Raw genomic sequence first — 13,069 nt, 5'->3', positions numbered from 1 at the left:
TATAAAACCTCAAAATCAATCAATATGATTTTGTTTTTAAAAAAGGAGGCCCTGCAGCGTGTGATTCCAAGTGCTTAGTCCAGGGCTCTGCACATAGTAAACGCTCAAAAAATACGATTGAATGAATAGTCCTGATGATGGCATTTGTTAAGCGCTTATCATGTGCCAAGCCAGCGCTGGGTTCAGTGCCTGGCACTTTACAAAAAAAAAAGTGCTTTAAAAAAAAAGTATAAACCCTCAAAATCAATCAATCTGATTTTGTTTTTTTTAAAAAAAGAGGCCCTGCAGCGTGTGATTGGCTAACGTGAAGAGTTCCCGCCCACTAGGGTGATAAAGGCCACGTTTTCGGGCTCCGCGAGCCGCCCGTCAGTCATCCCGGGGGCCCCGCCCCTTCCGGGCTAAGCTCCGCCCCCTCCCCGGCTCCCCTTGGCTGTCATAATGCGTCGGGGGCGGGTCACGTGGGCTTTGTGACGTCAGTCGTCCCCGCCTTCCCTCCTCTTCCCCTCCCTCTCTCCTCCCTCCCCCCGCCGAGCCCGTGCGGCGGCTGCCCGAGAGACCCCGGAGCGGGCGGCCGGGCCGCAGGGACCCGCCGCCGCCATAGTGACTGGCAGGAGGTGCCGCCGCCGGCCGCCGCCTGAGGAGACGACGACGACGACGACGACCGGCGGGGGTGGCGAAGGCAGCGGAGGGGCAGCGGCGCGCGGCGCGGCCTTGGAGAGCCGCCGGGGCCTAGTGCGGCCTAATCCCAGCTTTGTGTTCGCCGAGGAGGAGGAGGAGGAGGAGGAGGAGCAGGCGGCGGCCGGTCCTTCCCCGGGCCCGGCCGGGGAGCTTCTTTCTCTCTCTCTCTCTCTCTGTGTCTCTCTCAGCGCCTTGTCCCGGGGGGGCGGGGGTCGGCGTCTCCCGGGGGGACTGCGGGGAGGAGGCGGCGGGGCGGGCCTCGGGCCCGGGCCCTGGGAGCCGCCGCCGCCGCCAGCCTCGCCCGCCCCGGGAGCCGCCGCCGGACTCAGTGGGCCCGGCCGCACAGAGACCATCCGGAGGCGGGGCGGCGGCCGCCATGGACCCCTGATCCCACTGGGGACCTCGGACACTGTGGCTGTGGACTGTTGCCGACCGCGCCGCCCACCCTCCTCCCTGTCCCCCTTAGCATGAGCCACATTGGGCGGCGGCCCGCATCCGCTCGTCGATCCCCCTCCCCCCCATGAAGTGATTTGAATATCTATATATACATTTTTTTTTTTTTTGGAAGCCGCGGGGGGACGTCTCGGTGATCCTCAACCCCATCGGGGGGGAACCTTCAAACCCCCCCCCCCAGCGGTGTGTCTGCGTGTCCTTTTTTTCGGTGTGTGTGTTTGTGGGTGTAGGCTTACACAGATTGAAAAAAAAATACGTGCAACTCAGAGTGTCGCGCCTCATCACTGAGCCGTAGGGACCTCGGGCACCATGTCTTGTGTGCATTATAAATTTTCCTCCAAACTCAACTACGATACCGTCACCTTCGACGGCCTCCACATCTCCCTGTGTGACCTGAAGAAGCAGATCATGGGGAGGGAGAAGCTCAAGGCGGCCGACTGCGACCTGCAGATCACCAACGCGCAAACGAAAGAAGGTACGCACCTGAAAAGGGGTAAATCGGAGGGTTTTCCGGGCGAGACCGAAAACGGGATTTGGATGGAGCGGCCTAGGCCTCGAGGTGCTTTTTTGAATGTCCCCTAGGCCTTAGGCTGAAAATGGGGTCACATGGAAGGTCTCCAGGAGAGGACTTGGCGGGTTTTCCTGTTCCTCCTCTCCAAAAAGGTAGGCGGAGGCATCGTAGTCATCCTGTTGGTTCACGGACTGGCGAATAATAATATTTTTGTGAAGCGCTTACTATGTGCAAAACACAAGCGCTGGAGGGGGATACAAGACGATCGGGTCGCCCTATATGGGGCTCATGGCCTTCATCCCCAATTTACAGATGAGGTAACTGAGGCCCAGAGAAGGACCAAGTGGGTTCTTCCCGGCCTTTCGGTCCCAAAATCCGGGAAGAAGCCGGGAATTCTTTGGGGCTGTTGGGAACGGACGTCACTTGTGGATCCCAGGGTCTCCTTTATGCAGAATGGAATAGGGTTTCCTTTACGGCCTTCCTCGCTTTAAATGTTTGTGGGACTCGTTTTGGGGATTAGCCTCCGTGTCGTTTTTGGTTCTGTTGAGTGTTCGATTGGAAGGCCAGCGATGCTAAAGTGTTGGGATTAAATGTGATTACCTTTCAGCTGTAGCAAACCTCGTTTTCAACCAGGAATAAGGCAGGCGCTGCCCTTCTCTGCGTCAGAATGAGCGTTTTCATTAAATTATAGTTAAAACTATTGACTTTTTTAAAAATTTTGTAATTAAGGGACAGGCGTTTTAGTGCTTTGGAGAAGGAATTTTCTCAATTGTTACTAAAGTTGTTCTGTTATTGAAAATGGCAGCCAGGACCTTTCATGAGAACACTGAGTTTTATTTTTTCAGGTTTGGCTTTTATTTGCCCATTTTTTGTTTAATATCTTTTACCAGGATCCCTAATTACCATTAATTACCCATCAAACACCATTTTCTGCATGTTACACGTCTACAGAAGTGCTTCAGGTTCTCCCCTTCCCCCCCATTTATTCAGTCCTTCCAGCATATAGAATTGTGAATGTGATTATTTTTCAGCCCGTAGTTGCTTAATCCATGCTGTTGAAATTAAAAAGAAAAGATTTTGCCTAGAACATAAAGTATAGTCTGGATGGGTAACTTGGAAGTTCTTTTCAGAAATATCCGTCACTTGTTATTCTGTTTGGTATTGGAATTGTATCAGCTTAATGGGCACACTACAAGCTGCCATTTTAGTTAAATGTACACGAGGGCTTGTTCTGGAACCTTAGACAATGTAGCAATTTTTGAGTGCTTTTCTGTCGCTTTTAACCACTGAATCAAAATATTAGCTAACCTTTAAAGGTGGTATTACAAAGTTTATTTTTCTCATGGCCGAGGTACCTTAATCTCACTACGTCGATTTAAAAGCCTCGTAGTCCACGTGATTTTGAAAGAAAAGTGTCTGGTGTAGGGAAAGCTGTCTGCATTTTTAAAATTGTTTCGAAAATAATGCCGTATGTTTTCAAGACTTGGGGATCAGTCAGTTCATCCCTGTTTAGTGTCAACTTGTGGAGGCTTACATTCTGAATTAGAATGCATCTTTTTTTTTTTGACCTTCATTATTATTTATCTAACCATTCTCCAGCCTCAGACCCTAATCTTTTTTGGTTGCACTCAGGAAATTTTAGAGAAATATACAGCTGTCATGACAAAATGGCTCGATTTAGCTTGCTCCAACTTGCTGCCCTAACTCTTCTTAAATATGTCCAATTTGAAGCCTGGCCAGTGCATATTTATATGGTCACCTAGCATTCTGGGGGACACATCGTGGTGATGACCTAGGTCCCCTCTCAAGGGCACCCAGATGAGGGGGAAAGCACATGTCAGAAAAATGAATAGAAACTGCCTAACAAAATTTCTAAAGGGTAAAGGGTAGGGCATTCTCACTTTAGAGATATGAAGTTAAATAATAATGATGGTATTTGTTAAGGGTGTACTATGTGCAAAGCACTGTTCTAGATTTACAAGGCAAAGTTAAGGTTTTGACCCCATTTAGTCAGCAATATTTTGCCTCTAAAGACCCAGAAGAAACAAGTAGGAGCAATGTGAATACCTCAAATCAGAGATCCATGGAAATGAGGTGATAATGAGTTGTAATGCATTTATAATTCCCAAACTGTCTAAAAAAACCTTTATAAAACTAAGTGGCTTAGTTTTTTACTCCTTTCCCTTATTGCCCAGTGGTAGAGGTCCAAAAAAATAGTGAGTTGATTAGAAACCAGTAATAAAGTGTAGTCCATACTGGTGCAAACCTTTTTTCATTGTTTTGCAAATGTTTTCTGTCCAAACTAATTGAACCCCTGTGTATATGTCCAAATTGCATAATTGTTATAATTAAAGATGAGTAAATGAAAATCGATGGTATTTACTGGGCATTTACTATGTGCATAGCACTGTAGTAAGCACTTGGATGAGTACAATACAACAGAGTTGATATGCACATGAAATTAAAGTGAGAAAATTGTGCCACTCAATTTATACAGAATCAGTTATTCTGTATTTGTATATTCCTTGCCTTTTTTAAAATTATAAATGGATTAACTAAATAAAAGCATGAACTGAGCACTAATACAGTTATGCATGGTTTCATGCTATTAAAAGTGATGCTTTTAAACCCTTATAGGTTTGATATTTTTGTGAGGAGGTTAGTAGTGGTTTGGGGCAAGTTCTGTGGGAAAAATTAATCTAAATACCATAAAACTAATTTACCCCCCAAAAGAAAAGTGACTGGCCACAAATTTAACAATCATTAGTTTACTCTGGTAGAAATGATCTTTTGTTACAGAATGGGTTGATTTACAAGAGATCAAATGGGTTTCTAATATTTTAAATTTTGAGCGCAATTGAAAGACAGTTGAAATTTTGGTGAACGTTTAGAATGAGTTCAGTAAACTGAAACTGAATTTTGTAGGAATCTATCTGATTGTAAAAAAAGTTATAAAATACTTGGTTGATACTTAAGCAAAGGTATGGCATTTTACAGTAAAACATCACTATACGTAGGCAACCATCTCAGGTCTGCCTTTTTTAATTTTTTTATTATTATTGTTTGCATCAACCAAATCAGCCTTTAAGATAATGTTTCTTCAAATAAGCATTTTAAAGCAACCTCTTTGGATTATGTTCAGCCAACTGGATAGCTTGTTGGTGGCTTTTCTGTGGTGAATTTTGTGAACATGGCCTCAAGATAGAGAAGAATCATGGGAATTTTATTTTCCTCAGGCTGGTGCAGTCCTTTGCTACTCCTTTTTTCCCCAGCTTTTGTGGGTTTTAAAATTTCTCAAGGATCACACATCCATCCTTTCTTGTGGAAAATTTTGCAGTCAAACTTACTGCAAATGATCTGAAACTACCATTTAGTCTTTCTGACTTAGGCCACATTTTTCAAAATGCCTGATTCAAGTCATTGTCAATTTTTTGCCATGTCCTGCCATTTCCTATGTGATTATATCAAAGGTAATATGTGAATGGTGGTCACACAACAAATCCTAGGAACAAGTTTCTTTATAACATGTGTGTTGGAACAGAGAAGTCTAGGTGATACTTTATATACATTGTAAATGCATTTTTCAATTTTACCAACTCAAACATCCTTATGAAATCTCAACCATTTAAGAAGACTCTATTTGGTTTAGAAATGCTTCTTAAATGAACTAAAATGAAGCTGAATTCTTCCAACAAAAGTCTGTATGTTGTGCAGTCCAGGAATACTTTTCAATCATCTTTTCAATCATCTTTTTTTCTCCTTCCTGATATCCCTGTTCTTCACACCATCTCTTCCAACTCCTTCAACTCTTCAAAAATAGTTCCCCTAACTTCAGGAAATTTAGGCACTTGGCTGATTTACATGCTGTCCTGAATTGTTGATCACATGATAACAGGAAATTCCAAAAATGAATACCTCTGAAGTTAACCTGTCCATTGCCTTCCACTATTAGACTTCAGCCTATCAGATCAAATGTTACTATCTTAAGGTGTTTTTGTGTTTGTTTGTTTTTCCTTCTGTCGTTATCAGCCCCTTTTCACAAATTTTGCTTGCGTTTTATGACATTTTTGTGACAATTAGATGGTTTTGGACAATATGACAGATTAATGATGGTATTTAAGTGCTTAGTATGTGCCAAGCACTGTTCTAGGCACAGAGGTAGATACAAGGTTATCAGGTTGTCCTTCGTGGGGCTCACAGTTTTAATCCCCATTTTACAGTTGAGGTAACTGAGGCACCGAGAAAGTGCCCCAAGTCACACAGCTGACCAGTGGCAGAGCTGGGATGAGAACGCACGACACTGATCGCCAAGCGCATGCTCTTTACACTAAACCACACTGTAACTAGAGCACTTTATTTCACTCTTAATTTGGACTGGTGCATAACTGAATTTATAGGATTTATTCATTTGAATGTGGTTGGGGCATGTTAAAATAAGACCTGCCTCATTTCATGTTTTCTGTCTCATGTCTGATTTAGACACTTTAAGTCAGAACAATTTACAATTGTAATAATGTTGGTATTTGTTAAGCGCTTACTATGTGCAGAGCACTGTTCTAAGCGCTGGGGTAAACACAGGGAAATCAGGTTATCCCACGTGGGGCTCACAGTCTTCATCCCCATTTTACAGATGAGGGAACTGAGGCACAGAGAAGTGAAGTGACTTGCCCACAGTCACACAGCTGACAAGTGGCAGAGCTGGGATTCGAACTCATGAGCCCTGACTCCAAAGCCCGTGCTCTTTCCACTGCGCCACGCTGCTTCAATTGTCCTGGGTGTGGTGGTCATGAAGGGCCCCACTTCTCCCATGTGCACATTCCATGTCCCATCTCTCCACCCCCAAAAACAAGGTCTCTACATAACCCACATGTACCGGTTTTGTGAATCGGTGCTCTTCATCTTACTATTATAAGATAATGATGACCAGGCGTACATATACTGGGTAGACAAAGGAAGTAACTTCCTGTTTAGCATTGCCCTTACTTAAGTGAGGGAATTTATTACTTCTGGGCTGGGTGATGAAACTGACTTCCAGTATTGTCAAGGAGGATAAGTATTGTTTCTCGACTTCCTTAAGAACTACACTTCCCTTTTAAAACTTCAAATACCTCAATCAACTTTTATCAATAACAAATGGGATTAGAGAGAGCATGGAAAACTGAAACCCAAAACCTTGTTGTATCTATTTCTATCCACTTCCTCTGGACAAATCAGAAATGAGAAGAAAACAACAAACACAGTATTCCAGACCTAGTAAATATGCATACTGTTTTATCCTATACTATTTACTAGAAATGAACACACAGTGTATTACAATCTTTTACAAACACTAGAATTGTTAACATCAAAGTACACCCAGAGTACTTTTTATAAATTACTCTAAAGTACTTACAGTGTGGCATTTCCTACTACCTTTAATGAACAGAGTGCTATCATCGCAGGAAATTGTTGGGAGTTGTGATTACAAGGTGGCAAAACAAACTCATTTGATAAATTAGCCAGTTTCCTTGTGTTTAGTAAAACACAAATCGACACATTTAAGCAGGTCTCAGAAACAAGGTGATGTGCTGGAGAGGGCCCTATACTGGGAGTGAAAAAATTTGGATTCTAGCTTTAGTTGAGCAAATTGATAGTGGCAAAACCATGTGAACTTAGGGGCATTAATTTATAAAATAATGAAAATACTTAACTTCTCCCACCTCATGAGGAAGTTGAGAATAAATGGTATAACAATTTGGAATTTTGGGGGGGAAGAGAGTTTCATAATGCAAGGTGTGATTTTATATATATATATATCTTTAAATGAACAGGCTTGTGAACTCTCTTCTCGCTTCTTGGAGAAGCAGCGTGGCTCAGTGGAAAGAGCACGGGCTTTGGAGTCAGGGCTCATGAGTTCGAATCCCAGCTCTGCCACTTGTCGGCTGTGTGACTGTGGGCGAGTCACTTAACTTCTCTGGGCCTCAGTTCCCTCATCTGTAAAATGGGGATTAAGACTGTGAGCCCCACGTGGGACAACCTGATTCCCCCATGTCTACCCCAGCGCTTAGAACAGTGCTCGGCACATAGTAAGCGCTTAACAAATACCAACATTATTAACTCTCCCTAGCCCTTATGCTCCTGTTCTAAATTAGATTCTCCCAAACCAAATGCAAGGGCTTCATATCTTCAAAAGAAAAGGATCCCACTAGCCCCCTATTAAAATTTAGAACCATTGTGATAAGAACAAGATCTATGAAATTTAAGGGTAGTTCTTCTGTACTTCAAAATATTCACAGGTTTAAGAGTTGTTCTGATATTGACTGTCATTTTGCCATGTTATTTGGACATTTTTATGTCAAATGGATTTCAATATTTGTTGCCATTTCTGAGAATTTCTCTTTCCTACTTTTACAGAATATACAGATGACAGTGCTCTAATTCCCAAGAACTCATCAGTAATTGTTAGAAGAATTCCTATTGGAGGAGTTAAGTCTACAAGCAAGACATACGTTATGTAAGTGTCCTTCAAATTAAGTCATGTTTAATCTTTTGAGAGAGAGTTAAAATAGCATTTTAGAAACTAAAGTTTGAGTTGAATGGCTCTTCCTCATAGGTCTTGCCCCAAAGGGGAAAAGCTAAATTTAATCTGAAACAGCCATTGAAAATTTTGCTCATTTGAAGGTGATTCTTTTTGAACTTGGCTTACTCTTTGAGATACCTAGATTTTGGTTACCAGAGTCTTATCCGAAAACTTCCCTCCTAAAAGTCATACTTTTTTTTCTCCACGACCTTTCCAAGAATTTGTAATTTCTTGTCCACTGCCATTTTTGTTTTCAGTCGCTATTTTACTTAGTAACTCCCCCAGCTGTCTATTGAGTTTAAGCTGTAAATGAAGTTAAAGTTTCCCATCAAGTCAAGAAGGCTCAAATGTGAGGAATTGTCCCTTGATTTGGTAAAATTCAGACAATCCATATCACAAATGGGAAAATCAGGAGCCCTACCAGCATGATATTAATGCTTCTAGAATGCTCCTCGGAAGCAAGTCATAGTAAGTTTAAAAACAAATCTGAAACCATTACCTCATTGACAAACGTATCACTTCCGAGGAAGTATTTGCTTTTGTTTACTGTATTACAATCAGGCCCATAGATTTGAAGTTGCTTTTGGTACAAAAAGGCTTCAAATCCTCACTTGCCAAAAAAGCTTCTATTTAGTAGTACCAGCTAAAATTTAGCACATTGTGCATGAGTCCTAAGTCTGACAGGTAGTAAAGGTGAGAGAATGCAATCTTAAGAAATAGCATGCAGAACATTAATTTACAGTAATAAAAACTTAGACTTGACAGATGTTTTCAGAGAAATGAACACTTGATTTTTCGAGTAAATCTTTATAACTTCAATGGAGAATGACTTCCGCTGATCCACAGCAATGTGGAAGAGGTTTTTATAGCATGCAAAATATTTTGTGTAGAATCTAGAGAGAGCCTCACTTGTAATAAAAATTCTAAAGTCTGTAAAATGCTTCTGAATTCTTTGTTAAGCAAATACTGGAAAATGAAAACTTTCTTTTGTCACAGGACTTCCAAATCGCGCACAATCCTAGAAACTCCTTTCAGGTGATATTCTAACACTACTTTATAGTCAACATAGTATAAATTATAAATCTGGGCATTTTAAGCTTTATATTTGGCTACTCCCCTTGGTATGTGGGCTTCTCTAGGGAAATTTCTGCTTGTCAACTCTTGTCATATTTGTGACACTTCTGCCCAATTTTCAGTAATGTGCATTTTCCATAATCTTCTCATTAAAGTATCTTTTAATATATTTTACTGAAATAGGTTTTAACCTATCACGTAAATCTATGTCTGTGTTTGGGGGAATTAAAACAGGAGGTAATTGAATTGCTGCTTATTCCAAATGAGAATGAGTGCAGCTGAAGTATTGACTTCCAAAGCAAGATACTTTGTATGTTCTAGAATTGTATGAAGTTGGCAGAGTTCTATTGTTACTTTAGTTGTGTAATTAAAATTTTAAATGGTTTCAAAAGAAATATGTTCCTGTAACCATATCATCATACATAAATGCTGAGGCTGTAATTAGTTCTAATGTCTATGAAATCACTTTTTCCTATGCCATTTAGCAAAAAGTGACTTCACAGACACTTGCCAAATAACATACAGAAAATGACTTGAAATTTGGTTGCACTAACAACATTTATTTTGTTGTTTGTTTTTTTAGAAGTCGAACTGAACCAGTGAGTGGAACGTCAAAAGCAGTATGTAAAAACACAATCTCACACTTTTTTCCTACACATTGCATTTAACTTTTAAACATTAATGTAGCAGCAAATCCTTTCAAACCATAATTTTCCCAACATAGTGCATATTGTAAATGCAATGTATTTGGTACAGTATAGCTGAACATGAATACTAATGCCATCATCTGCACACTTAATGTAGAAATCGGTATTTGTGCCAAGAAAAGCACTGTATTTCATATTGAAAATGCTAGAATACTGCCTGTATGACTGTGTGTTGTACAGATAATGTATGATCCTTTTTATCAGATCATGTAGGTTTGAGGTTTGCACTAATGAACATGATGCCATGTTCTACATCTGTCTGTCTATAGTTAGTAATATGTATGTATAGGCTGTTGTGTGCTTTTTGTTTCTTGCAATAAAAAAATGTTTGGAGTGTAAACCTTGCCATTTTCACGTTGTATCACTAAGTTTTTATTAGACCTTTTTTTCTGCCAAATGGCTCTGGAAAATGCATTAGAAACTTCTGCAAAGCTATGTTGTTATTTTGGTGTTTTTTCTGACCTGGAGTTTGAACAATTGATGGAACAAGCTTTTCGGAAGAATTAGGGCAGCTAAATTATTCATCTCTCAACAGTTGGAACACATAGTATTTTTTGTTTAAAACTGTACTTGAAACCCTGAGATTGTTTAGAGCTTCCTTAGCGCTATAGGTATCCTGAAATCTTTTAATTTGTTGAAATAATTTGGTACACAAAGTGGTATTCTAAAAGTTCATTTTTTGAATCTTCCACTTCTGTGAATGTCTTCTCAGCCTAAGTCTGTAGCCAAGTGTGAATTTTAAAATTAGTCCCCTTGAATCTAGTAATATTTAGATGCTGCCTAATTGTAGACTGGGCCTTTGCTCCCTATCATTATCTTTTTAACTCAGTAGTCAGCAGCACATTTTTCTTGGCATATTATAAAGTTGAAAGACCCTGTTTGTCGCACCTGTTGTTCCAGGTTTATCGTCCTTTAGAAACCACAAGTTTTGACTTTCACCTTGGGTGAAAGGTGGCAATTTTTTTTTTTTTTTAGGTGTGACCAGTACATGTTGATCTGTTTCTAAATACAGGTCTATAGTGATTGGATTCTGTAAATTTAATGGTACCTAGCTGTCTTATTGCTCAGGCTCAATGTTGTGCAAATTATCCGAAATCTTGATTTAGATTTCAAGGCTATTGGTGTTATCCATTTAAGTAACACTGATCTCTAACTAGAATGATATATATCAGGCATCGAACTCACACTAGATCACTGGATCTGGTCTCAATTCAATCTAGAAGTTTCTGAACTTTGGGTTCGTGTTCTACAAAGAATATGGCCTTTGGTTCTCATGGAACAGTAACTCTTAAATTGCAACTCTTGCCTCTAAAAGTTTCGAAGAAAAGTAAAGTTGTAAAACTACTGTCCAAATCTCTGTTTCTCTGGTAATTGGTTAAAAATTGGTTTTATGCTTCTCAGTCTGTATTCCAAGTCCTAGCACAAAGTAGGCTGATTAGCCCAGTGCCTGTAGTAGCTAATGTAATGCATTTTGTGTAAACCACATTTATAGTATTTGAACTAATTCAGATGAAGTTTTATTTCTTGCAAACAGAATTTTCCTTTTTTGTTTACTAGCATGTGTATAAACACAAATCACATGTTCATAAATAAAGTTAACATTTTTTTTAGCCTCGTGTGTTCCCTGGCATGTCTCTATTACACTTAAGTAGCAGCTTATTTTGAGCTAATTCAGGTTTCTCATTTATTTTATAAAATTATATTTTATGGACTGACTAATTTCTAGGCAGAATAATGTAAAATGTAAACATCTCCCAAGGGGTTTTGAGCAGCGGGGAGGGGAGACATTTTCTGATTCCAAAACTTGGATCAGGTTAAAGCATAGACAGAATTGGATTACCATTTGTTTATTCATTGAGCATAATTTAAAATTATTGCCCAGTCTTAAAAAATTAATATTCCTGAAAGGCATTCATGAAGGCAAAGTACGACATAGATCATAAACTTTGAACAAATGGTTTTAATACCTAAATTTAAAGTAAGCAGTTCTCTAATCAAAGTAGATTATTTGTCCATTGCCTCAATCTGTTTTTGTTCTTATATCTCATTGATGCTTCCAAATTTGGATGTCCAACCATGGTACTTAACATGAGTTAGCTTCTACTCTGAGACCATAAATTTGCCTAGTAAAGGTGGAATCAAGCTGTCTTAGTTCATTACTCGTAAAATCAGGAGCACTGATGGAGTGAAAGTTGGAGTGCTTCTCTCTCTACATATTTTTCTTTTTCTTGTTGCAAAATTACACAAGAAACAAGGTTGAATCTGAAACATATCAGTCGCTGGTCTGGGGGCTTCTCAGAAGTGGTTCTCAAGACTTTTTGCATAAATATCCCCTGACTGATTTGTTTTAAATTCTTGTTACTAAACACATCGTTGTTCTTTCTTAACACTTTTCACTATTTCTGATCCCTTTTTTTATCTATTTTTGCCAGACTTTGTCTTATTTTTCTTCAGCTCCTTCAAATTAGAATTTTTTCATTTGACCCTTAAAGGCTAAATTTTTGTCATATCCTCTTTAAATTTGTCATCAACTAGCTGTGGATTTTGTCCCAGCAATCTGAGGATCACTTAACTAATTTAGTGTGCTGCTTGTACATCTGAAGCCACTGGAACTCTGTAAGGGAAGTGTCGTATAACCAAAGTCGTTCTGTAGTAGACTGAACTGAAAATTTTAAGAGGAAGAGAAGGAAAGGTTTGGCGAGGATAGGGTAAAGGGGAAATATTAGTCTTCGATCAGGACAAGGTGGGATGGGAAAAATCAAAGGAAGTAACTCCTAACACTAATACACACTGAGTTTTATTTGCTGTCCCTGGAGGTAAGAATGCTGTCAAATAAAAATCTTCCTCCTCAGATAAGTACATGACCATTTAAACAATTCAAATTGGAGTCTAACTGCCACTTATTGAACCTGGATTGTTTTTAAAGTTCTTCACTTTTTAAGTATGTAGCAAGCTAACAGTGGGTGTCTGCAAACAATTTTCAACCAGCACTTTTTTAGACTTTTTATACTAAACTTTTCCTTTTAAAGTAGTAACTTAAAACTTTCTCTTCATGAGGTGTTCCTCACAATTTCGATCTTTAAATGT

The 13,069-nt window shown here is 39.9% G+C and overlaps 1 protein-coding gene across 5 annotated transcripts in view; it reads left to right on the top strand.

Moving 5' to 3' along the window:
• The first annotated feature begins 977 nt into the window (after positions 1–977).
• Positions 978–13,069, top strand: part of RBBP6 (RB binding protein 6, ubiquitin ligase) — a 35,586-nt gene continuing 23,494 nt past the window's right edge. For 2 of the 5 annotated variants that reach the window (XM_007656178.3, XM_007656168.3), the window contains exons 1-4: positions 978–1,606; positions 8,036–8,135; positions 9,198–9,236; positions 9,859–9,895. In XM_007656178.3, coding sequence (XP_007654368.2) covers positions 1,441–1,606; positions 8,036–8,135; positions 9,198–9,236; positions 9,859–9,895 — 342 coding nt within the window. In that variant the 5' untranslated portion in view covers positions 978–1,440. The remainder of the gene's footprint in view (positions 1,607–8,035; positions 8,136–9,197; positions 9,237–9,858; positions 9,896–13,069) is intronic. The other 3 variants (XM_007656185.3, XM_007656173.3, XM_007656181.4) reach the window with 2 other exon arrangements.

This window comes from Ornithorhynchus anatinus, chromosome 2, assembly GCF_004115215.2.
Source record: "Ornithorhynchus anatinus isolate Pmale09 chromosome 2, mOrnAna1.pri.v4, whole genome shotgun sequence".
In the NCBI taxonomy this organism is placed as follows: domain Eukaryota; kingdom Metazoa; phylum Chordata; class Mammalia; order Monotremata; family Ornithorhynchidae; genus Ornithorhynchus; species Ornithorhynchus anatinus.
The sequence above is the reverse complement of the archived record's forward strand: the minus strand, read 5'-3'. Positions and strand labels throughout refer to the sequence as shown.